The following is a 26380-nucleotide window of genomic DNA, read 5'->3' on the forward strand; positions in this document are numbered from 1 at the left end:
TCTTAAAAATTATTATTATGTTTTTTTTATTAGTAATATAAAAAAAAAAAGTAAAGAAAAAAAATATAACAAAAATATTCCGATATTATATCGAAAGATTAATCGTCAGACAACAAAAGAATTTTTTGGGTAGTCAGTTGTTAACTATACACCGAAAAATTTATGGGTTTTTGATCTGCGCATTATGGTCTGTGGAACTGTGTATACGTGTGAGCAGGAATGGTAGACAAAAGATTTTCTTTCTACCTGAAGAGAGCCCCGTTATGCCTTCTTCTCGTCTAACCGAACGAAAGAACCTTCTAAGACCACGACCTATCATCATCATCATCTTGCATACAGTTCGAAATAGGTATAAAATTTTTCTTTTCTCTTCCCCTTCCCTTTTTTCCTTGTTTCTACTCACAGCCTAACCCCTTCTTCTTCTTCTTCTCTTTCTTCACCGTACCTTTTTTTTTTTCCGTTGTTACACGAGAAGCTCCGTTACATTTTATTATTTCCTAGCAAATATCCTGGCAAACTCTATACAAGAGGCTTTTTTTTTTTCTTTTTCTCTCTTACTGGTAGAACAAATTAACGATAGGGAAAATTGGAAAAAAAGGATTAAAAAAAAAAAAAAGGATAACTTCACTTCACCGACCTCTTTTGTAGAAGACCTCTCGCATAAAGAAGCAATTTTATGAATTTTAAGAGATAAAGAAAAGAACGGAATGAGAGAGGAAACGAAAAAAGAAAAAAAAACAAAGAAAAGGAAAGAAAAAAAAAGGAGAAAAATATTAAAGAGAAAAACGTTGATTTATTCCTAACGATGATGAGAAGGAAGAGAAGGAGAAGGAGGAGGAGGGAAAGAGAGAGGAACTAATTAACGTCTTGTTGTATTTTCCGGACATTCAAACTACAGTCATCGTCTTTGGAAAGCTTAGACTTTAGAGTGATCATTATATAATCATTTGTTATATCCACGATTTAACCAAGGACGGTACTTTTGTTATTTTCAAATTAACTTTTGTGTCATTTCTTTTCTATTTTTTTTTTTTATTTTCTTTATATCTTACATCTAGTAATAAACACATATTATTAATGTTTATTAATAAATGATGAAAATTATTGAACAACTTGATAAAATATCGTTAACAATTTTAATGATATATTTTCTTATCTTATCTTTTCCTTTTTTTATCTCTTATAGTATATAGTAATAAACGAATATTATTGTTTATTATTAAATGAAGATAATTATTATTTAGCAATTTGATAAAATATTGATAAAATATCGTTAACAATTTTAAGTATTTTTCCATATTTTTTTTCTTTTCTTTTCTTTTCTTTATGTCTTATATCTAGTAATAAACAAATATTATTAATGTTTATTATTAAGTGATAACAATTATTTATCAATTTGATAAAATATCGTTAACAATTTTAATTATATATTTTTTTATCTTTATTTTTCTGTTAATCTTTTTTTCATAGTCGAATTGTAGAACTACAAGTTTCCGTAGTAGTTGAAAAATGTTGCGATGCATGTATTGATTCCTAAGTTTTATGATGCATGTTGCAATATACATATATACAGTCCTGCGTCAGATGTAACTTCCATCGATTCTGGGAAAAGGAAGGTTTTTCAACGTTGGTATGACACGATTTAACGAAAGGATTGTTAATGCGAAGGTAAAATAAAACTAATCGATGCTTTCATGAAATTTCAAATGTCGATAAATGCACACACGATTTTCTTAATTTTACGATACACACGTTGAAATATAATTATATTATATATTATTATATAAAAAAAATAAAAATATTAATTACTTTTTTCGTCGAATGATTTAATTAGTCGCATTTACTAATTAACTAATCTTTCTGTAAACTTCAAAATCAAGTTTGAATTTGTAAAAATGTAAAAAGAAAAATTTAAAAAAAAAAAGCATATTGTTATATTTCGTATTAAACAATTGACTAAAAAAAGAAAAATTGATAATGTAAATGAAAAATTAGACATGTAAATTTAAGAAAATCATTGATACGTATACCAATATCTAAATTCTTATGATAAATATTTCAATGAATATAAAAAGAACTCTTTACATTAAATTCAGACAAAAAAAAAATATTTCAACATTGATTTTACACGACAAATTGTAAGAGAGTAATATAAACATTTAGAACTTGAAGTATAGTAGAATACTTCTTGATTTCCTTACAATCGTACACACATACACACACATATCTGTGATACCTAAATAAACAAAAAAAGGGCCGCCCTAACAGCAAAGGTATCAGTTCAGCCCTTCAACGAAATGTATTCCGACCTGAGAAACCGATACCATGAATACATATACGCACACATTCATGCATTCATCGTTCTGTTTTTTAAGGACTCACATACTTCCAAACTCCCAGAAAACCGAGTAAATTTGAAACATTATTATGATTGTTATTTATTTTGTGAACCAAAAAATAAATTGTTGATTTTTTTTTTTATTAATTTTTATTAAATCAATTTTTGACATTTTTTTTTTTATTAATTTGTATTATATTTTTAATTAATTTTTATTAAATCAATTGTTGACATTTTTCATTAATTTTTCAACTATAAGAAAAAGAAATTATAAAAAAAAAATTTTATTTTTAAAATTAACATTATCTTTTACGACTTTTTCTCAAAACTATGGTTTTTTATAGACAATGTCAGCACGATAACTCAATGAATTTTTAATATTTTTTAATCTTTCTTTTTTATTGCATACTAAAATTTAAAATAGTGTAAAAAATGTAATTAGTGTTTAATAATTTAACAAAAATTATCCCACCGAAATATTTAAAAAAAAACTGTGGCGGCCGGCGTGGCAACGTCGGGTCAGTAAAGAAGTTAGGGGAAAACGATGAAAAAAATACGAAGGCAACCATAAATAAAATCGAACTCGATACGACGGAAAGTTCTTCTTAGGAAATAATTTTTCTCGACGATATTAGGGTAAGAGAGAGTGTTAGCGTTGAGAATATTCAATCTAAATATATATTTCGAGTTCTCGGTTTTACGAACGCATTGAAGGAGGCTTAACACTTAGCCGACCGATCGGGTAGACCTACCCATTTTGACCTGAGGAACGCTTCTTTCTCTATAGAGCTTCTTATTTCTATAGAGTACAATATATAATAAAATGCACCAATTTTTGAAGTCTTTTATTGCTCTTTATGTTCGGGATTTCCGAAGGTGCCTCTGCCAACCATAAAATTATTTTCTAGAACACTTAGCCGATCGATCGGTGGACAGCGCGGTGGAAACTGTACAGTTCTCTGTGGTGCGTGCGGTTAGCTAAGTGTTAAAAGACGAGAATAAGAGAAACTCAGAATAATAGAAGTCCAGTCGATCCTGAAAAGAGGAAAACGGTCTCGAACAAAATGTTGCACGGGTTACATCTCCCCCTTTCTAAATTAACATGTATCAAATATTAGTTCCTAAATAAATGAAAATTATTATTTATATATATACTATATATAAAAGTGCTATTTATGTATATATATTATATATTCCTATCCCCGCAATGGTGAACCCGACGTAATTTCGTTTAAATTAACGAATACATTACTTGTATGATGACAGAGCAATATGACGAAGACACAGGCGGCAGCGAACAATGCGAACGAAGTTTCTCGCGTAGGCGTTCGAATACCGCAATTTTTCGCGGAAGAACCCGAACTTTAATTTACGCAGTTAGAATCGCAGTTCGCGATCGGTAATATTACAGTGGATGTTATGAAATTCCACTATGCGTTATCGGGATTAGACAAGCGTGCAATGACAGAAGTTCGCGATATTTTGTAGAACCCTCCGATAACAGGCCGTTACGAGAAAAACGGAACTGACTCGACAACTCTGGACATCGCAAAAAGAGAAAATTCGTCAACTTTTAGCTCGCGAAGAAATGGAGGACAGAAAACCATCGTAATTCCCCAGACACCTGGCGAACCTCGCAGGCACGAGCGTACCGGAAACTTTACTTCACAAGATTGGGATCGATCGATTACCTCGCAATTTGTAAGCTATTCTCATTCGACAAACAAAAGGAAAGCTCGACAAAGCTGCAGTACTGGCGGATAGAATATACGACGCGACAACAAATCCGAAAATCGTCAGTTGCCTCTCCATCGTCTGAAATGACGAAGCTCAAGCAAGTAGTACATGAGTTGGTCCAGGAGATGAAACAAATGCGCCGACAAGCACGCCCTAGATTGCGAAGTTATTCTCGCAGCAAGAACGAGAGTAGGACTCGAAGCGCAGAAAAGAGGGCAGGTACGAGTTCATCAGTGGACTGCTAGTACCATCGTACTTTTGGCGATAAGGCTACGTAGTGCCGTTCTCCCTGTGCGCGAAAGTCGGAAAACGAAGTGAACCGTCAGCGAACGCGGCGATCATGGACGGATTGAAAACGCGCCGCATTTTTGTCACCGACCACGAGACGAAAATTCCGTTTCTTATCGCTATTTGGACTTTAAACTTCGGAAATTGGCATTAATTTCCTAGCACATTACAATTTGCTAGTTGATATGTGAAATCAACATTTGGTCGACATCGTGACGTCACTAACGACACAAGGACAAATAGTGCTCGGCGAAATCGGTTTCATTAAGACAGTTACTGGAGGTTCACGATATCTGCAGATATTATTTGAGTATCCCGAACTCACACGTCCACCTGGAATGAACCGTGAAATCAAGCATGGCACGGTGCACAGGATCGAGACGACGCCCGGTAAACCTTTATTTTGTCGGCCACGAAGATTACCACCGAAGCGTTAGCGATTGGTACGCTCTGAATTCGGGCTTATGCTGCAGCAAGGGATTATCAGGCCTTCTAAGAACCCATGGACTTCAGCATTAGATCTCGTCCTAAAGAAAAATGAACCTTTTGGCGATTATCGAGCATTAAATGCATGGACTATTCAAAATAGATATCCTGTGCCGCACATTGAGGATTTTTCGCATTCTCTGAAGAGAAGAAACGATCTTCTTGACTGTTAATTTGGTTAGAACATATCAAATACCGATAGTTGAGGAAGATATACCGAAAACCGCCGTGACGACGCCTTTCGGGTTTTACGAATTCTGCTAGATGCCCTTCGGCCTGTGAAACGCAGCTCAAACCTCTCAGTGGTTTATCGACGAAGCTCTCCGAGGACTAGACTTTTGTTACGTTTACATTGACAACATTCTCGTGGCTTTGAACGTCGACCAACTACACGATGACCACCTACGTACACTCTTCAAACGATTGAGCGAGTACGGAATCGTCGTAAACGCATCGAAGTGTGTATTTGGTCAAGCAAAGGTACAGTTTCTTGGAAACACGATGGATAAGATAGGAACTCGTACTTTAGAAGAAAAAGTGCAAACTATACGTGTGTTTCAGAAACCTCAAACCATCAAGGAGTTACGTCGATATCTCGGAATGATAAACTTTTATCGGAGATATTTATTCGTAATACAGTCTCCCTGCAGTAACCGCTTAACGCTTTATTAGCGGGCACGAAGAAAAAAGGAGACGCTCCCATTAGCTGGACTAAAACAGCAGAAGAAGCTTTCACGGATATAAAGGACACTACGATGCTCGCGCACCCGATACTCGGCGCGCCGTTAGCCATAATCGTGGATGCTTCAGATTTCGCTATCGAAGCAATGCTTCAACAAAGAGTGAACGACACATGGCAACCTCTTGCCTTCTTTACTAAATCTCTCACTGCGGCCCAGCGTAAGTATAGTGCGTACGATAGAGAGCTTTTAACTGTTTATGCTTCCGTTAAGAGATTCCGTTTTGCCGTGGAAGGACGCATTTTCACTGTTTACATAGACCATAAGCCATTGATCTTCGCGTTTAATCAAAAACCCGATAAATGCTCTCCAAGACAATTTCGCCATCTTGATTATATTAAACAATTCAAGACTAATATCCGACATATAGAAGGGTTGAACAATGTCGCTTCGGATGCTCTGTCTCGCATTGGGGAAGTCATGAAGGCAGTGAATCACAATACACAGAAATTGGATCACCAACAACTGCTACGAACCGACAAGTCCCTGCAACTGAAGAAGATCACGCTTCCAGGAACCAAAGCGGAGCTGTATTGCAACGTCTCAAAGGAAAAAGTTCAACCATACGTTCCATGAATTCTCCGCGAACAGATTTTTAACTCGCTTCATGGTTTTTTGCACCCAGGTGCCTGAGCGACGTATAAATTGGTCAGCGACAGATAACGTCTGGTAAGACATTCGTAAAGATTGCAGTACATAGGCAAGGGCTTGTGTACCATGTCAAGGATCGAAGATTGCACGACACACGAAAGCACGCATCGGCACATTCGCGGATACTTCGGGAAGATTCGAACATGTCCACATCAACATCGTGGGATCGTTGCCCGTTTTGCACGAGTACTGGTATTGCATGACTTCGTAGAGCGATTTTCACGTTGGCCAGCTTTTTCGTTCCGAGACATGGAACTGCAAGCGTTGCTCGCTCGTTCGTCAACGGATGGATAGCAAAATTCGGAACACCGTTACGAATAACGACTGATCAAGGTCGCCAATTTGAGTAAAACCTGTTTAAGGAGTTAACACGACTAATAGGAGCAACTCATATCAGAACGACAGTGTATCACCCAACGGTCAACGGTATGGTTCAACTATTTCATCGCCAACTTAAAGCTGCGATTAATTGCTATGAGACTGAAGTGTGGACTGATGTTTTGCCATTAGTCTTGCTGGGCGTAGGAACGGTTTACAAAGAGGATTTGTAATCAAGCCCGGCAGAATTAGTGTATGATACTACACTTCGTTTGCCAGGTGAATTCTTTTTATAGCAAAAAGGGCAAACAACATCTGACTTCGTCTCGAATTTAAGGACGCATTTACGAGCAGTTCGACCAATTTCGGCATCAAGGCACGGATAGGAAAAGACATTAGTGCACAAGGATTTGCAAACTTGCTCGTTCGTTTTTTTCCATCACGATGCAATGAGAGGACCGCGCCAGCCACCATATGACTGATCTTTCAGAGTGATTAACCAATCACCGAAGACTTTTGTTATTCGAGTAAACGAAAAAAACGTACGATTGTCAGTTGATCGTTTGAAACCTGCTCAACATTATGTGCGAACAAACTATACGATGTGATAACAGGGAGGTCGATAACAGGGGACACAAGGACAGAGGAACCTCAATGATTCTAAACTAGATCAGGACGACGTGTACGATTCCCTAAACGAATGCAGGCTGGATTTATTTATAAAAAAAAAAAATGATTAAAAAAAATTTTTGTAAATTAATGATTGTTCTGAACCCTTATCTAATATACCAACTCACACACACACGGCATACCGATACAAGACTGACAAAAATTGACAAAAAATCGAACTAAAACTGATTGCAGGTTTTACTTCAATGTGCAGTACAACAATATGTTTCAAAGTTCTCATAGGGGTTCTAATTGTAAATACTTTGGATTCTAACTTGGTCGATTTATCTCGTTCGACTTATTTTCCAAGTACCCTACCTTTCCTTTTATATTTAGAACCAATAGGGGACACAAAAGCACAAAGCACGTAAAGAAGATACAAAGTATTTCCTTTTAAGTTTCAAATAACTACACTTGTGTTCCAAATGTCATCATAATAATCTAAACGAAACTCGATAAATACGATATTATCAAATTTAATTGACATTTGAACGATTTCTTTCTTTCTTCAATTTTCCTTATTGTTTTTAAATAATTGAAAAACGATTCTATTATTCATTTATGACTAATACATTCATTTATATATATACACACACACAAATATATACCTAATCGATTTTCCTCGACGGCTGACCAACCGAGGCCCTTTAACCGTCTCTAAATCACATCATTGAACGTTATATATATATATATATAGATAGATATGTACTGTGTCCGGCTTTAATCGATCCGCGTTCACGTCATTAAAACCGTTTCTCGTTCGAAAGGCAAACGACACAAAGGAAAACACATTTTATGACTATTGTATAATCTGTTCTTTTCTTTTTCTTTGTATTTTTTTTTTCAAATAAAAATCATTCGAAATATTTTTACAGTTTTAAATCGTAATTGGAGTTTTAATTAATACACACCCAATTTATTGGATTAGTTCGAAAAGTAATTTTGTATTTTGTCAAAAAATTTATAGAGTTAACAAAGCTTATTTTTAAATATCAAAATAGTTTTATATTCCACAAATATTTCGGAAGACGTAGATGGGAAGATATTATTAAAAGAGATCTGAAAGGAATAGGATGGGAAGACCACGAATGGAAGGATCGTGCTCAGGTACGGGAACAATGGCGGGATTTGGTATTTGCGGCAATGAACTTTCAAGTTCCTAATGCCAACTAATAATAATAATAATAATAATAATAATAACAAATATTTCGGACATCATTTAGAACTTTGTTTATATTTTAAAAGTATAATCATTTCAATTCATCAAATTTGATCATTTTTGAACATTCACGATCTTTTCAAATGTCTTGGTTTCTGAAATATTTAATATTTAATATGAAAATAAAATTATTTATTGCAACAACGAAATTACTTTTCAAACAATCTAATAAATACATCCAGTTTATAATTACCCGCTACAATATAAAAATACCAACAAAAAATGAAATTTATTGTATAATAATTTTCATAATAATATACTGCAACTTTTTTGCCATAATTGTTGTTGTTTTTATTTAAATATGGAGCACGTGATACGATTTCATTTTTTTAACGACTATATATTGTTCTGAAGTTGCAGTTATTAAAAGAAAAAAAATTGGAAAATGTATCCATAGGCAGCTAATGGGTTAACATAACACATAAATATAAACAATTAACGCGTCTAATAAAAATATACAAAAAAAACAAAACAGGTTAGATAATAGTTACTCGTTTATCATATATTCATTAAAATTTACAAAATAAAATAGTTAACCGAAGATAAAAATCAGACTAAAGTTCTTTGTTTATTTTTCCGAGTGTGAGAATCTTCATTTTAAAAAGAAAATCTATCGTGATTCACTTATAATAACCTTGAGACATGAAAGTTTTGATAAGAATAAACAGCTGATAAAATTTCGAAAGAAAATAAAATATTATCATTATTAAACGCAAATTAATATCAATAATTGATATTTGTATAATTTAATATTTATCAAATATTGTTCACACTTATTTCAACATTTACGCGTTTATGTCATCTTTTTTTTTCATAACAACAATTTTCGAAAACAACATAAAAATTATCTTAAAAACTTATTAAGCGTTACTTATAAACGTCAAAACAAAGTATATTTACCTATTTTTTATGAATTCTTTATATGCAATTACGTAAAAGATAAAAAATATCTAATTTGGTGAAAAAAGAAAAAAGAAAGATTCGAATAAATGTTTCTTTTAGTAGGAATGCGTTAAATATTCTTATCATTTATTTCCTTTATAATAATTGTCTTGGAATTAATAATATCTATTAAAAATATTTAATTGATAAGGTTATTTTATTCATCAGAAATGGACCCCACTGTTATATAAAAAAATAGAAATATAGTATTTGCACTTCAAATTAATTCTTTTTTTACGTCACAACCACTTTTCCAAACTTTACTTGAACACTTTTGCAGATCACATTTATCTACATATATGCAAATCATGTTTCCCCTTAGCAACAATTAGGGAACGAAATGTTTCCCTAATTGCAGTAATATTAAAGGATTTAAGTGAGCGTTGGGTTACTCCGAATATTTCGTGACAATTTTTTTCGGAGATTACTGTAAAAATTGAGTTAACATAATCCCGGAGGAAGTCTAGTTAGTTTAGGACAATATAAGTTTCTACAAAACTCAGGAAATGCGTAATTTTATTGGTCACACAAAGCACACATAAAACTCACGGAATAAATTCTTTCGAAAATTCAATCTTTCACTTATAAGAAATATTTTTTTAACTCAACGAATAATAAAATAAAATAAACATTTAATCACTTTTTCTGATTTTTCATAATTATTATATGAAAATGTTTAAAAAAAAAAATTACTCGGAGCGTTAACGAAAGAACCTTCATAGATAAAATCACATCAATTTTTTATCGTTTCGAAAAAAAATATTATTATAGTAGAAAAACGCATGATTTTCTGAAAAAAAAGTTAAATTCCGGGATGGATTAACCCTTTGAGTGCTATGAACGTATATGCGTGTTTGTTAATATTAATGTAAAAAAATGTAATTTTTATATTAATTAATTAAATTATATTTTCAGAAAATAAAAACTTTATTATTAAATATAATTTATTATTAGAATCTGATTAATAATAAATTATTCCGTTTCTACAAAACACTTTAGGTAAAAGTATTTAGCACTCGAAAAGTTAAATATGATTTTTAAAACATAACGGAATATTATGTGCACAAAAAAAGCATCATTCGAAATAGAAAAAATGTGTAATAAGCATAATAAAAAATTAATAATAATAAAAAATAAACTTACGTTTCCATGGTTTGGTTGATATTAAAAGTGATGGTGGTGCCGGTATCCACATGAAACACGTAGAGCATCTTTATGCCGTCCAGGTAGAGATCAAAATGAATACTAAAAGTCTTCTTCTTCCTCTCGTTCTTTTTTCCTATTTTCAGGTATCCTCACCGATTTCGATTAGTTCGAAGCATGCGTGCTTTTCCTTTAACAATGATTTCCGAAAGGTTCTCCTAGAGGAAAAGCAGCAACAGCAACAAAAGCAACAGCAGCAGCAGGTACCTTTTTCCCTTTTGGTCCTCTCCCATAAACTACGTGACAGTTGTGTTGCTTTTCTCCTTTGACCTTTTTTCTTCCTTCCCCTCCTCCTCGAGGGACAAATTCCCCCAATAGTCAGCTCGATCGGGGCCGTACCCCAGGTTTCTCGAAGCTCGCGAGTACGGCCCCGGTTTGTCTATGCCGCATCGATCGTTGAAACGATCCCGTTGTTCCTCAAGGACGATGATTTCGACAACAATGACGATGACGATGAAGATGATGATAAAAAATAGGAGAAGGAAAGCCTTGACGAAGAATTTAAACACAACGAGGTGGATGATCTCGTCCCAAGACGAGGATTACAAGGACGATTATCTTGACTTATATTATTATTACTATTGTTATAACTTTTTATTCTATCGGTTCTACCTCGGTTACGACTTTTGATCGCGTCGTAGATCATTCAGAGATTACAGTTGCCTTCTACAACAGGCTCTTTTTTTATTTATAAACGAAAAGATCTCTTTTTAATTTCTTTTCGTAATTTTTTTTTTCGTGTTTTCTTATTATATTAATCTATTTTTATTATTCTTTTGATTTGTTTCTAGATTTGCGTTTGTGTGTATGTTTATTTTTTCTTTTTATTCTATATCTATTTTTATTTTTATTATTATTATTATTATTATTATTATTATTATTATTATTGTGTCTCTTCGTTTCTCTTTCTTTTTGTATTTCCTTTTTATCTAGTAGTAGTAATAGCAGCAGCAGTAATAGGTGATGTGCGATGATATATTATCTTCTTATTCTTTCTCGAGGTATTATCCTTGTATATTTAAATTATGTTTTAGAAGAAGACGTCGGCAACAGTCTGGGGTTCTTCCTCTGCTCCTTCAATCGAATATATACATTTAATTGTAAATTGTGAAGGTATGTAGAAAAAATTGTTGTAGGAGTAAGGATACAAATATAAGTATAATATAAATATATATGTATGTATGCATGTGTATGTGTGTGTATATGTGTGATGAGTGTGTATATATACATTCAAATAATGCGAATAGAAAAGGAGAAGAAAAAGGAGAAAGGTTGCGAACTCGGTAAGATCTTGGTGAACAAAGGCAAAGGATACACATCAGATATAATTCTTGTTTCTCTCTTAAACAACCAACCGGTTCCCTTCTCCTACTCCTCCTTCTCTTTTCCACCTATTTTTTTACTCGAAAACGAACGTCGTTTTAATGGAAGCCGAAAGAAAGATGACGACAACGACAACGACGACGACTAATGTAAGAAGACTAAGACAACTCGAAAGAGCGACGAACGGAAAGGAAAAGGAACAGAGTTGTATCACGCAAGATCATCTCATCTGGTGGCCGACAGAAAGGTCCACGGCCTCTCACGACGTGTTTTTCTGCTTGGGAACAAGTGCGAGAGAGAAAGAGAAAGAAAGAAAAAGAGAGAGAGAGAGAGAGAGTAACCAAGAAAACTGAGGGAGAAAGAAGATAAAGAGAAAAAGAAACTGTGAAACGAGTACGAGGGATAGAGAAAACGAAAAAGAAAATGAGTGAGAGAGAGAAAAGGAAAAAGAAAGAGAGAGAGAACGAAGAGAGTAAAGATAGTAAGAGTGAAAGAGACAGTGTGATAGTAAATAAATAGTAAATTTAAAAGGAGAATAAATAAATAATAAAAAAGAGAGAGAGAAGAGAGAATAAATGAAAAGAGAAATGAAAATAGTAAGAGAATGAGAAAGAGAAAAAGAAAATGAAGAGAGTAAAGATAGTAAGAGTGAAAGAGAAGAAAATAACAGAGAAAGAGAAAATAAATAAAATAGAGAAAGAGACAGAGTATTAGTAAATACATAATAAATTTAACAAGAAAATAAATAAATAAAAAAACAAAAAATAAGAGAGAAGGACGCGCGCACGTACACACCACACGTATATATCACACACACACCACACATAAACACGTAACCAGGGGTACTCGTTTCACGCCCCGAATCTTCGCGAGGGTTCCTTTGTGTTTCTTCGATTGATCGTAACTAACTACTCCATTTCGACCAAGTGAACGAGGACGTGCGAATAGAGTACAAAGAAAAAAAGAAAAAGAGAAAAAAAAATAAAACAAGACCGAACAAGCACACAATTTATTTATCATCTTCTTTTTCTTCACGTACATATGAACACGTACGTAACACACACTCACTCACGCGTGTACAGGAACACGTACACGCATTACTGCTTCATTTAATTTCTTTTCTCTTCGATCGACAACTAATTGTAAGACTATAATTTATTTTCTTTCTCTTTTCAAAGACATAACCTCAAAAATTCGATCCTCCCTTTCTCTTTGATTTCTTTATATATATGTAAAGTAAATAAATAAGAAAGTATATTAGTAAATAAGTAAATATGTGTATACCCGCGAAAACGAGTTTTTCTCGTCGAGAAAGACAAAAACCAGATTACAAAAACACACCTAACAACAACACACCACCAACTATGACGATAATAACAAAGCAAAGAGAGAAGAAGCAAGCAAGCAACTAACCAACCAACCGATCGATCGATTGTCTTTTCTTATCACTAACGTCTAACAGGGAAATTCGTGTAAACGTTTTTTCCAAGGTTGTCAAATCGCGTTAAAACAAAAAAACTTGAGGTATACATTAGACCTCACATTTAAGAATTCACCGTCGCGACGCTCAGCAAATAAAATGCAGTAGTAGTAACAGTCAGTAACAGCATCATCATTACTACCACCACCACCACCACCACCAATCAACACCACGAACCACCACGAACCACCACCAACTACCACCAACCAGCAACAGCAGCAGCAGTAGCAACAACAGCTGCAGGAGAGAAAAGACGACAATTCGCTTTACCAAGCTGTTCTAACAGCTGCTTTATCCTTCTTTTAAAATGCACTGACGTTAGTGTGACATCGTACGAAAAAGAATAAAAAGATCATTTTTAAAGAGAAAGAAAGAGAAAAACAAACATTCATAGCACGACACAGTACGGATCAGCTGCTCGTCAAAACAAAGCACTCGCGCACTCCGCGCGTTCTGATACACACTTCCTTTCTCTCTCTCTCTCTCGATATCTCTATCTTTCTCTTTCTCTTTCTCTTCTATCTGTTTCTCTTTCTAACTTACTCTTTCCCCTTCTCACTCACTCACTCACTCACTCACTCACTCACTCACTCACTCACTCACTCTTTTTCTCTATCCTTTGCACGTTTAATTTTTCTTTTTTTTTGTTTATTACTCCTCGTTACGCACACACACAACACATACATCATACTTATATCATCACATAAAAACAAATATATCACATAACATATATATATGTATGTATAATGTAAATTTCTCACTTTAAGATTGGTGTTTTATTTTGATTTCGTTTTTTCTCTCTTTCCTTTTAGGACATGAAAATGATTTCGGTATCGGATAATAACGTCACCAAAAAGCAAGACAACGACAACAACGATAAGTAACGACAGCGACGAAAACGAGAAAGATGACAACGATGACGGACCAGTGTATCATGCAACGTACAACATAACAAATCGGAGCTGCGCCATCGCACAGGAAACCTATGCGCGCGCGATGCCAATCACGGAACAAAGGGGCACCGCTCGCGCCCTTTTTTACGATTCACCGAGGACGATTCTCTATCTCTCTTTTATTTTCTCTATCTTTCTATTCCTTTTTTCTTTCTTGCTTTCAATCTCTCTCACTCTCACTCTCTCTCTCTCTCTCTCACCCACTCACTCACTTACTCACTCACTCACTCGCTTGCTTGCTTGCTTCTTTAATCCAACTATTCTCCTTTTCTAACATTCGACCCGTATAACATACTCTGGTTACCCATTTCTTTCTTTCTCTTTCTCTCTTTTTTTGTTTTCTGTTGTGCCACTATTCACAATATGATTATTTTATTTCACCGGGAAAAGAAATAATTTAACAACAATTTATTTTTCCATTGATTTGTTTTTCTTTACCTCTTGATTATTGTAATTAACGTATTATTTTATTTTTCGTAACTCCTTTTTGTAGCCAGCACAAGCAAGCGCACTAACCAAAGCAAAATGTTTCGCGATTACGCGCACACTGAACGCTCGACCGAACTGTCAGAGACTGGAGGACTGCTTGCTTCTCGGCTTTACAATACCTCTGCTAGTGCCAATAAGAAAAAGAGAGAAATAGTAGGAGAGAGAGAGAGAGAGAGGGAAAGAACTAGCTGTGGCCAATGGAGGGGGTGGAAAGTCGAAGAAGAAGGAAGAGGGAGAAGAGGACTACTAGCTCAACCCACCACTACTACACTACACCAACGTTGTTAGGTGCTAGCGTCCAATTCTGACGCATCGAGTCGCCAGCTGTTCTTTGTCGACAGTAGACGATTATCCACGGGCACGGCGAATGGAAGGTCCGTTCCTGCTCACCGATTGGTCGATCCTCCCGACTTGCTTTTGCTAAGCGTCGCCAGCGCTAGTAACGCACTAAATGATTGCAGCGACATCTTTAACAACAGCGCCTTCCTTCGAACTATCAAACAGGGACGTATCTAGATATATACGTATGTAGAACAAAGATGAATGATGTCTATGATTAAACCAATAAGAAATTATAAATAACAATTATTAGGATTTTAATATTTAATTGTATTCTATGTACACATTTTTACACATATTGTATATTTCCATTTACAACGAGTTTATCTTTAAACTTATTTTATTACAATTTGTTATTTCAATTTGAAAGAAACAAATCGATGTTTTGGAGCACATTTTTTTTACTTTATCCTTTATATATATATATATATATATATATATATATATTCAAGCTTAAAATTTAAACTAATTATTAATCTTTTTAGTTTTATCTTTTCTAGTAAGATTCAATAAATATGGATATTTGTGTAATAAGTATATCGAAAACAAACAAAAATGTTATAAAATTGAACTTTGATTTCTTTTTTAAATCGAAAACACAATTCTTGTTAATAAAAATCTTTAACCATTATCTTTCATCCCTAGTTTATGCATTTCAAATATATGGAAGCTAACAATAAATCTATAATATTTTTTGTTTATATTAAAGAAAAAGTACAAAATATTTTTTAAAAGACTAATAATACTTCAAAAATAATGTAAAGTTGAATTGTAAAATAAAAATTTTTTTTTATTAGTTATTAGAGATGCCATAGAGATCATTCGTTTTATATCGGTGGATGCTAGCAGACGCCATTAATTCAAGGTATCGTTTTAGTGGATATTTTTATTTAAATTAATTCATGTAGAACCAAAATTTGTAATTATTATACGTATATAATTATCATCTCGTTTTGTGAATTTTAACTTTCTCTTGTCTATGTTTGAAAGTAGTTTAGAAAATAAAATTAAAAAAAATTTAGATCATTCGTTCGATTGTCTGATCGTATGTATATATATTCTTGTATATAAATATGTACAATTGTAGGTATGTATGTCACAATAACAAGAATTTTTAGACATAAATACGCGCCACTGATTGGCCAAATTTGGTCGGCAGGGACGCTCTATTCGTCCATTGTTTTCGCGCCTGATATTCTGATTTTCACGACTCATCACACCGCAATAGTATACGTCTAACTTATTTCTTTTTTAATACGTCGTATTTGAGAATATTTTTCTACGCACAAAATAAACTCCCCTTCCATGTCTTAAATTTTGCGCAACTCAATTCTAATACGTAAAAAAAATTTTCTAAAAGCTTAAAAACAAATTTAAATTTTCATAATTTTGTGAAACAACTTTCAAAATACGATTGCAAGTGAACTGTGAATTCGTATAAAATATGATTATAGCTATTTTTAAAATATATAATTTTTAATTTATTATTTTCTCAATAAGAACAAAAGAGAGTAGCCTATAAGAATATTGTTATCTAATCGTTGGTAGCTTAAAGTATAGCTCCAGTATCTATGTTTATGGAAAAGAAGGGAGAAATAAAGGGGGGTAGATACATCATCACCCACTTGAAACGGGTAGACAAGCAGAAGTGCTGCCATCTTGCGCATGCGCGGAGAACTATCGCGTCTTGTGTCAACGTTCCGTTCACTGGGCGTTACTTCGTTTTTGTCTTACACGTACGGAGGTTATGGTATAGGTAGGAAGAGACCTGTGAATAGTCGATGGATTAAAGAGGTGTAGGATAAAGGGGGAATGTTTCGATTTAAGTAGCACAAAGGCGTGATGTAAGCAAAGTAAATCGTTTGTTTCTGTGTTTCTTCTTATCTTGTATATTTATATATTGTATACTAATACATGTATACTAACATTATATTTATAGAAAATAAGATGTATATTATACAGAGAAAGAATATACATATACAAAGTGTCCTAAAATGTGTTGTACTAAATAATAAATTTTTTTTTTGGACGCATTTGGAATTATAGGCAAGCTTTGTTTTTAAAAGCACAATTATTAAAGAATTATATTTTTTAAATGAGAAAGAAAAAATATCGTATTTCCATTCGATTTGCTTATATTGATTCTTTTGTTTTGTATCTTATCTCTCAGTAAAGAAAGTTTTTAGAACATTCTGTATATATTCACATTTTCTGGTGATTTTTATTTTATCGACTACTTTCTCAATTAAGCCTTCAAAATAATAAATTCCCCTTTTATTTTATTAGAAATTATGAAATTCGCTTTATGTTTTCATTCATATTGAACGATACGTTGAATTTTGTTTACTCTCTCTTTTGTCCCCCTTCTTTTTTGATTTTTTTGCGTACTTCAAAAATAAAATGACGTAATTACGATCAATCGCGTGGCCCAAAATACGAAACAAAGGCATGTCAGTAAAGATGTAAAATAGATTTCTAGTATGCGTATGAGTCATTGAATTTTAATGATACTTAAATCCACCTTATTCCGATAAGTCGTGCCAAGTTTTTCGGTTAATTTTCTACGACGTACATTATTACGTCTCGTTCTAGCAATTATCGTTCATTCGTTACGCTCGATGCGTATCGACGTTTCGTATATCGTGTTCTCGTAAAAAAAAAAAAAAAAAAAAAAAAACATTTATTTACTCGTTTATTTACTTTATATATATATTTTTTTTTAATTTTTTTTTTCAATCATGCTACTAACGTCATTTATGTCCAATAAAATTTTGTGATATTTACGTAAAAAAAAAGTTCTATGTTATTTAAAAAACAAATCGTAAAATCTATTTTCAAAAATAGCATTAGAGATAGTTTTAATAAAGCAATACAAAACTACGAAGAAATTTTACTACTCGCTCACGAAGTTGATAGAAGAAAACTCGTAACATCTGTTTATCATAAAAGAGAGAGAAAAAAAACTTTTCAAAACAAAGTGGGAGAGAGTATTCTGAAACAAATCTTAAAGCTTAAAAGTAAAACTGTCTATAATTAATGTATACTTATTTTTAATAAACCGATTAAAATGATTAGTTATTAATAAAATATATTGTTATAAAATAAAATCCTTGTTTTATATTTTATTTACTCAAGTTTATAATAAAACAAACAATATATTATTTTGAAACATAAATATTTATTATATATATATATATATATATATGAAATTAAATAATAAATAATAATAATGAAGACTCGTTTTATATTAGAACCAATTTAATTTTGAAAGGTAGTAGTGTAGTGTAATAACCGACCTCTTTTGATATTTTTCTTTGTAACCACTTAATATAATACTTTTATTTTAATAGATATTATCTCTTAAATATAATAAAACATTGAGGTTCACCTTGAAACAAGATTTCACTTGAAAAGAAAATAAATAGTCTTATTTTATAAAAGACAAGAGGTCACTTCGCGAACGGATGCACGTTAATTCTTTGAATTCGTAAACGTTCTACTAGATTACATCACGCTGCGTTGACACTTACAATTAGTACAGTGAACGAACGAACGAACGAACGAACGAACGAACGAACGAGCGAACGAACGAATACGCAAAATTTGCTTCGCGATATCGCAATAGAGATAATCAAAGCATAGCTTTTGCTATTCTATCGTTCGTATTGAAAGTTGTTACGACTTCGACATATCCGATGACAACGCTTTCTTGTTAAAAATTTAAGGTAAGACAACGCGAGAAATGAATAATTAAAACGAGTGTTTATTAGTTTTGTCTGCCTGGATACTTTTTCAACGTCGTCATAATAATAATATTATTAGGAAAGAAAAAAATGAAAATACAAACAAAACTTTCTATTCTGCGTCTTATTAAATACCAACAAAAAGCTACGAGTGTACGCGTGCGTATCTATATACGTAATTTTAAATGTAAATATACAATGTTCGTAAAAGTCGCTTATTTTTTTTTTTTTTTGAAAATAAAAACAAAACAATGAATAAATATTTTTTTTTTCACATAATGAATCTTTTCCACGGTTATATGTAAATTTGATATTATTTTAAACGTACGTATATTTATTTTTTAATACAAATTAATTAAATATTAAAATTATAACTTTGTAAAGTAATTAGGTTAAATTCAATAATCATAGAATTAAGTTATATATATAAAACAACTAGAAATAATCTTATTGGTTATTCAAAAATATGGGTTCATGATTTCGCTATTTGAACTATTTTAAATATACACCAAGTGGTAACACAAAATGAAAAAGATAAACAATAATAAGAAAAAAAAAATAAAAAAATTTTACTTCTTATTTATTTACCATTTTTATTTTACTTTCATTTGAAACAAAAAATAAATAAATAAAATATAGAAAGGAACAAACAATATCCGTTCTATCTTTATTTATTTATTTTTTATTTTTGTTTTTATTTTTATTTTTTTTATTTATTGTTAACTTACATGAAAGTCGAAATATTTACAAAATGCTTGAATCATATTGTAACTCATTATGCTGCATGAAGATAACGGTACTGAAGATATATGAAGGTTTTTACGTGTATTTATTACGTGACACAAATTGAATATAATACTGAAAATATAGTTTTTTTTTCTTCGTATTGGAATCATTTATTCACACATACACTTACTTACTCGAGATACTATATTAGTGTTTATCCGTATGTAAATCTTTTAAAATTAATCTTTGAAAATTGTATTATGAATTCGTAGAAACATTACGTGAGCTGAAATTTATTAAAAGTATTAATATTTCTCAGTTGGATAACATGTAATCAATCAAAAATTAATATGAAAATAGAATAGTTATACATGAAAAACGATTTATTATTTATCAAACATTTAATCTATCCAAATTGTCAATATAACTTTTTATGAGCAGTCAGATAATTGATTTTCTACCAAATTTTTTATAAAATGAATAAAAATAATAATAAATATTGCATTGTATTAAATAATAAATAAAATATTTGTATAGAAAAAAAATATAATAATACATATAATTCTAGTTGTAAAGAAACATTAAATAAACAATAGTAATAATATTTAATACAGCATTTGAATATCAAATTTATCCATAGTTTAGTTATACTTATTAATACAGCATCCGATTAAATGATTGATTTGATAAAATTTATATTTCTTATAATAGAATATAGATAATTTTTAATGTAACATTTAATTATGATTAATAATAAATTTAAGAAAGTGAAATCAAATAAAATGAATCAATGTATCATGAATCAATAATATTAAATAGAAAGAATTTAAATAACAAATTTAAAACCAGTCCCATGACATCGGTCTTACCATGCTTATGGTTAGTTAGTGTTAATAAGGTCCACCTGGATTAGCGTAGAATAGTTTTCTCCTTTGTAGGTTATGTTAATGTCTTCGCCATCGTTGAAAAATAAAAGAAATTTTTAACCTCGTTATTTAAGATCAGTTCTATCCTTTTCAAGAATCTAATTTTTTATGTTTTATGTTGTGGTTGTCATAACCAATAAATAGATGAAAAGATTAAACACATATGTACAATGTGTCCCTAAAATATTTGGATACTACGGTATGATTAGGTTTTTGATTGTATATTTCGGTTGTTTATAGAGCAATCATTTTTTTTAATTGTTTTTAGCAATCAAATATTTATCAATTTTTATAAAATAGTATATAATTTAATTTAATAAATTTATACATTTAACATTATTAAAAGAAATGATGTTAATTTACAATATTCTACTGTAAAATTCTTAGAAATCAGCGTAATGTTTTTAGGCCGCATTTCTTCATATGAATTTATATAGTTAGTCTTTGTTGATAAAGTTATAAACTTTTAATTTAAAAATTTGCTTTGAAGTGCTGAAACAATAAGGATTAATGATTGTTTTAAGTTTCTTTCACAGATAAAACACAAGGATAAGGCACCAATTTTACAAGAAAATTTGTTAAATAAATGCTTAGAAACTCTTCATCTTCAATCCCAATCATCGGACTTTAATCCTGTTAAAAATTTATCGTATAAATTAAATAAGAAAATCACCAATATTCGAATTTTTTTAATAACTTAATTAATACGAAAACTCACAAATGAATGCACAAATAAAACAATAGAACATTTTTAAAAAATTATAAATAATATAGCAAACAGATTAAGACATGTTCCAAAACAAAATATTTATCCCTTGAAATATTCAAAGTATTTTGCAAATATTAAATAACATTAAGTAAATGATAAATGAATATTTATCGAATATTTATTTAACCTAAAATGGAACATTGTTTCGTTGAATAAAATTAAGTATGTAATATAAATAAATTTTGAGAAATAAATTGCATACGTTTATCAAAAATAAATAAATAATAAATTGTTAAAAATAATAAATAGGTTTTCTTTGCTGAATTTAAATTTTTCCAGAAGGCTTTATGTCAAGTTCTAATAAGTACACTTTGCGAAATAGCAAATCATTTTTTGCAAAGGTTAGTTAAAAATAAATAAAACACATTTTAGATCACAAAAAAATGTAATTGAACAAGTTCAACAAGTTATAGTAATTAATGAGATAGATGACAATGTTGGTCACTGCACACTTTGGGAACCACTGTGTTATGGGGTCTGAATATTATACTTTGGGGAATCACTGTATATGAGAATGTGAAATAAAGAGAGAGAGAGACAGATAAATGAATCAACCGGTATTCCTTTCCTGTTTTTCTATTGAACCTCCTTCCTCTCTTTTTTCTCCCACTTCTCATTTCAATATCTCAATATCGGCAAGTTAGAAACGTAGGGCAGACAAAAAAAATAAACGCAGAAAATTTATAGGTGAAATTGATCACCGTTTTAATCGAAACGAATGATAAAACTTATCGTTAGAAAATATTTTTCTCTCTAATACATATAAAGTAAGTAAGTAAGTAAATATGAGTATATGTACATAAGTATCATGAGTAGAATGAATTATCGATCAATTGTATGTAAAAATGATGCGTTGTGAATTTAAACTATTAACGACGAATTCACCTCGCATGCATATACATAAAAAAAGTAATAGACGTATTTATGCGACGTATTTATTACTATACCTTCATCAATATCATTGGAAAAATAATATCTTTCATTCGATGAGACTTTTCTTCATTTTCATAAGATGTTAAAAGGTAAAACGTGTATACAAGTAAGTTTATAAATCTAAATAATATAAATAAGTTATGTATGATTGAGCACGCATTAAATTTACATACGTGCAACATTTCGTTATGATAATGCTGCATTGCAGTTAAATTATCAAACACACTGATCAAGAATTATTACCTGCGTATTTTGTATGTTTAATTTATACGAAGTAAATTTAAAGTGCAAAATTATTCGTATATCGAAGTAGATTGATAAAAAGCAAGAGAAAAAGTATATACGTACGTATATTTATTTATTTATTTATTTATTATTGGATTATCAGGAAAACTTTGGCCGAAATTAAAAACTTTTTATTTATATACCACAATCATTTTGATATATAATTTTATTCAAATTTTCTTTCTGTTTATATCAATATTTTTCTATATAATTCTTTTTAATTCTCATTCAATATTTATGAAGATTGGTCGAAAAATTTTAAACCTTGACGAGAAAAAAGTGTTTATATTTTTTATTGTAAATGTTAAAAAAGTTTTACTCACAAAAAAACTCTTTCTATGTCAAGTTCCAAACTTTTTATTCCACTCACGTATTTTAATTTCATTATTGTTTTATTTTTATTTTACTTTATATTTATTTTTATTTAATAAAGAATAAAATTTTATAAATAATTTTTGTATTTTTTCATTCATAGAATATTTACGAAGGTTGGTCGAAAAGTTTTAAACTTTGACGGGGGGAAAAAAAACGTTCACATTTTTTATTGTAAATAAAATGTATTCTTTCTATGTCAAGTTCCTGAACTTCTTAAAATTCACTTAAGTATTTTATTTTTCATATCTCTATTTTATTTTTTATTCTATTTCATATCTTATTTTCCATTTAATAAATGATAAGATATTTATTGAAAACAGTTTTATATACAAATATACTTTATTTATGTGTTTATAAATCGGCACGAGCTTTTTTGATAACACAATACATGAGTAGCATGCATAACTATCCACGTAAAATGAGCTTTTGGTATACCTAAAAATAAAAACTGTTCATTAAATTCTTCCGAACGATCCCCTAGAAATTATACAACGTTATGAGAATATATATATTTCTCATGAGACAAGAAAAAAAAGAAGAAAAATAAAAAAATAAAAAAAAATAAATAAATAAAAAAGAAAAGATAATAATTATTATGTTATTGCGAAAATTCGCTAATGGCCAATGATGTCACTGACATACTCACTTATCACGAGTTAGGTGTCAAGGAAGTATAAGAAATGATAATTAGTCTTTATCATATTTTACAGTCTCAACGAGTTTTCGATAAAAGAACAAAATTATTTCATAATTTTGGAAAAATTTGATAACGATCGAGTAGCTTCATTTGTCAGATCAATGAATTTTATAAACAAAACAAAAAACTATAAAGAACAATATTGCAAACATTGTCATATCATTAACAAAATTTTGTTAATTAGGCTGATTAAATTAAAAAAAAAAAAAAAAAAAAAAAAAAAACAGAAAATGTATTTTAAAGATGAAAGGTTAAGCATAAATTGAGTATTTCGTTATTTAAATATTAACATTCTAAAATTGGAATCAATCAATCGTTTTGGGCCGAATAGTAATTAATGAATCATTTCTTTTAATATTTATTTCTATTTTATTTTTTTTTCACAATTTTGTATCGAATAATCGAATCGTTCGTTAATTCCAACGATTGAAGGGAACTAACGGTTTTAATATAAACGACTCCAATTCATGGCAAATGAAAATTAGATATACTTGGGGTCATACCACTTTAGCCAATTCGCCCTAGGAGATACTGCACGGTTGGAGATCATTAACGATCATCGTTTTCCCCCTCGTGAAAACGCGAGGTTCATTGAGAACCTTGATCGATAACAACACTTTAGTAATCTTTCTTTCGCGAGTACTTCAAATACTTTTTTTCTTTTTTCTTAGTATCAACTCGTAATATAATATCATAAACGTGCCTGAAAGTCTGGTCGTTTTTATTTATCAATTTCCAAGTAAAATAAAAATAGAAAGTAATTTATTATTTTCATTTTTCAAATATGAAAATATGATTTACAAAATTTTACATATATATATATATTATAATTAATAATTTAATTTAATATAATTAATAATATATAAATATATAATAAATAATAAATAAATAAGTAATTATTAATTTTATATTATATATTATATATTACACATAATATTATAATTATATATAATATTAAATTTATATTATTATAAATTTGTTATTATCAATATATATTGATATTTATATACATTATTTTACTACAATTGTACTATTGTACTACAATATAGATTGATATTATAAATATATATATTAATTTATTTTAAAAATATATAATATTATAAATAATATTAAATTATATATATTATAATTAATTAATTATTTCGTATTTGTAATAACGCCTAAACACAAAGTAACTTAATTGCTTTCAATTTTAATTTCTAAGAAAATTATTTTTTAATAAAAATACATGGGTGTATTAAAAGTATAAAGAAGTAAGAGAAACATAATAAAAAATTAATTAATATTGACTTATCAATAGAATTACAATATTTCGTATTTCATTTGAAGATTGAAATATCAAGTTAGAAAGGTTGAAAAATTACAAAAATGTTATTAGAATGGGACCGAGATTTTTCTACTCTAAATTTATGTCCCAAAAAAAAGTACAATTTTTCTAATCGGTACATAAATATTTGGGACACACTATATATAAAAATATATGTCAATTTGTCTTCATAAATTTGAAATAAAAATTGTAATCATTTATTTTTACCATAAATTCAATAGTACGTATAATTACATACCTGTTGAATAATATACATAAAACGTAACTGATTGTAAATCGTATATTTAATAAAATGTAATAATGAAATAATAAATAAAAGAATAACAATTATACAAATATGTATAAATAAATTCAAATCAATTTTCAAAAATTTAGAATAAAAAAATTATTACTAGTTATATCTGTGATTAATCTACTTGGATCAATAATCTAACAATTTTTAAAATGATCTCTTATACACACAGATATTTATTCAAAAAAACAAAAAAAAAACAAAGAGATAAAAATATAATAAGATAACATGACCCATAAATACAATCTTCTTAAAAAACAGAAGTAAAAAAAAAAAGGAAATACCAGACAATACAAACGATTAAACGAAATCAAGTAAGAAGTATTAAAAAAATTAAATAGGCTTATTAAACATTAACGATATTACAACGATTCAATTCTCATTTTATTTTTCATAAAAGAATCGATTTGATTAAATCGTGATAGGAGAAACTCAAGTTAATTTATTATAGAAGTGAAGTGTATTTTCCGTTTATATTTTTTATTTTTTATAGCACGCAAATTACTCGAGCAAGTACGATCATGCACGATTATGTTCGAACCGTATGTATTCTAAATATATTACACATATACATATGTGTGTGTGTACGTGTGAGTGTATGAGAAAGAGAAGGGGAGAATGAGAGAGAGAGAGTGAGTGTGAAGGGGGTGAGGGGAGAGAAAGAAAGAGGCAGATAGAAGGAGAGAGTAAATAATAGTAAAATAGGAGAAGAAAAGTGTGAGGGGAAGGATAAGGAAGGTTGGAGGGGTATAGAAGGGTAACTTGTCGTGCGATTTATTGTTAGAAGGAAGAGAGAGCGTTTTCTACGTCACGATAGAAACGAAAGCGAGGTTTTGCGAGCACGTGGTTATCATTATGCGTTTATCCATATACATATATGTATTTGATTATACATATATATAGTGAGTCAGATAAATATTCTTACCTCTACTATCAATTTTAATTTAATAACGTAATGTAATGTATAAATGTTATGTATAAATTTAAAGTTTTAATTTAATGTTTTTCTTTAACAAGAATTACAAAATTTAATATAAAATCTAATTTAATTAAATTAATTAATTTCGAAAGTTAATGTGTGTACTTTAAACTTGTACAACGTAATGTTTTGCTAATTATTATATGAAGAAAC

General features: G+C 30.2%; 1 protein-coding gene and 1 long non-coding RNA gene across 6 annotated transcripts in view; one reads left to right on the forward strand and one right to left on the reverse strand.

Moving 5' to 3' along the window:
* Positions 1–15558, reverse strand: part of Atg17 (autophagy-related 17) — a 113424-nt gene extending 97866 nt beyond the window's left edge. Inside the window, exons 1-2 of one of the 5 annotated variants that reach the window (XM_089176093.1) lie at positions 15097–15558; positions 10532–11665 (exon numbers count right to left, since the gene is read on the reverse strand). In XM_089176093.1, the coding sequence (XP_089032219.1) occupies positions 10532–10599 (68 nt within the window). In that variant the 5' untranslated portion in view covers positions 10600–11665; positions 15097–15558. The other 4 variants (XM_015318963.2, XM_015318964.2, XM_089176091.1 and 1 more) reach the window with 4 other exon arrangements.
* A 49-nt stretch (positions 15559–15607) lies between these two features.
* On the forward strand, positions 15608–21889 carry LOC107065364 (uncharacterized). The gene is made up of 2 exons (XR_016177799.1): positions 15608–18900; positions 21107–21889. It is a non-coding gene; the product is annotated as an uncharacterized LOC107065364 (long non-coding RNA).
* Positions 21890–26380: the final 4491 nt, after the last annotated feature.

Source organism: Polistes dominula, unplaced genomic scaffold (assembly GCF_049000335.1).
Source record: "Polistes dominula isolate Pdom_NZ unplaced genomic scaffold, Pdom_raw_medaka contig_21, whole genome shotgun sequence".
Taxonomy (NCBI): Eukaryota; Metazoa; Arthropoda; class Insecta; order Hymenoptera; family Vespidae; genus Polistes; species Polistes dominula.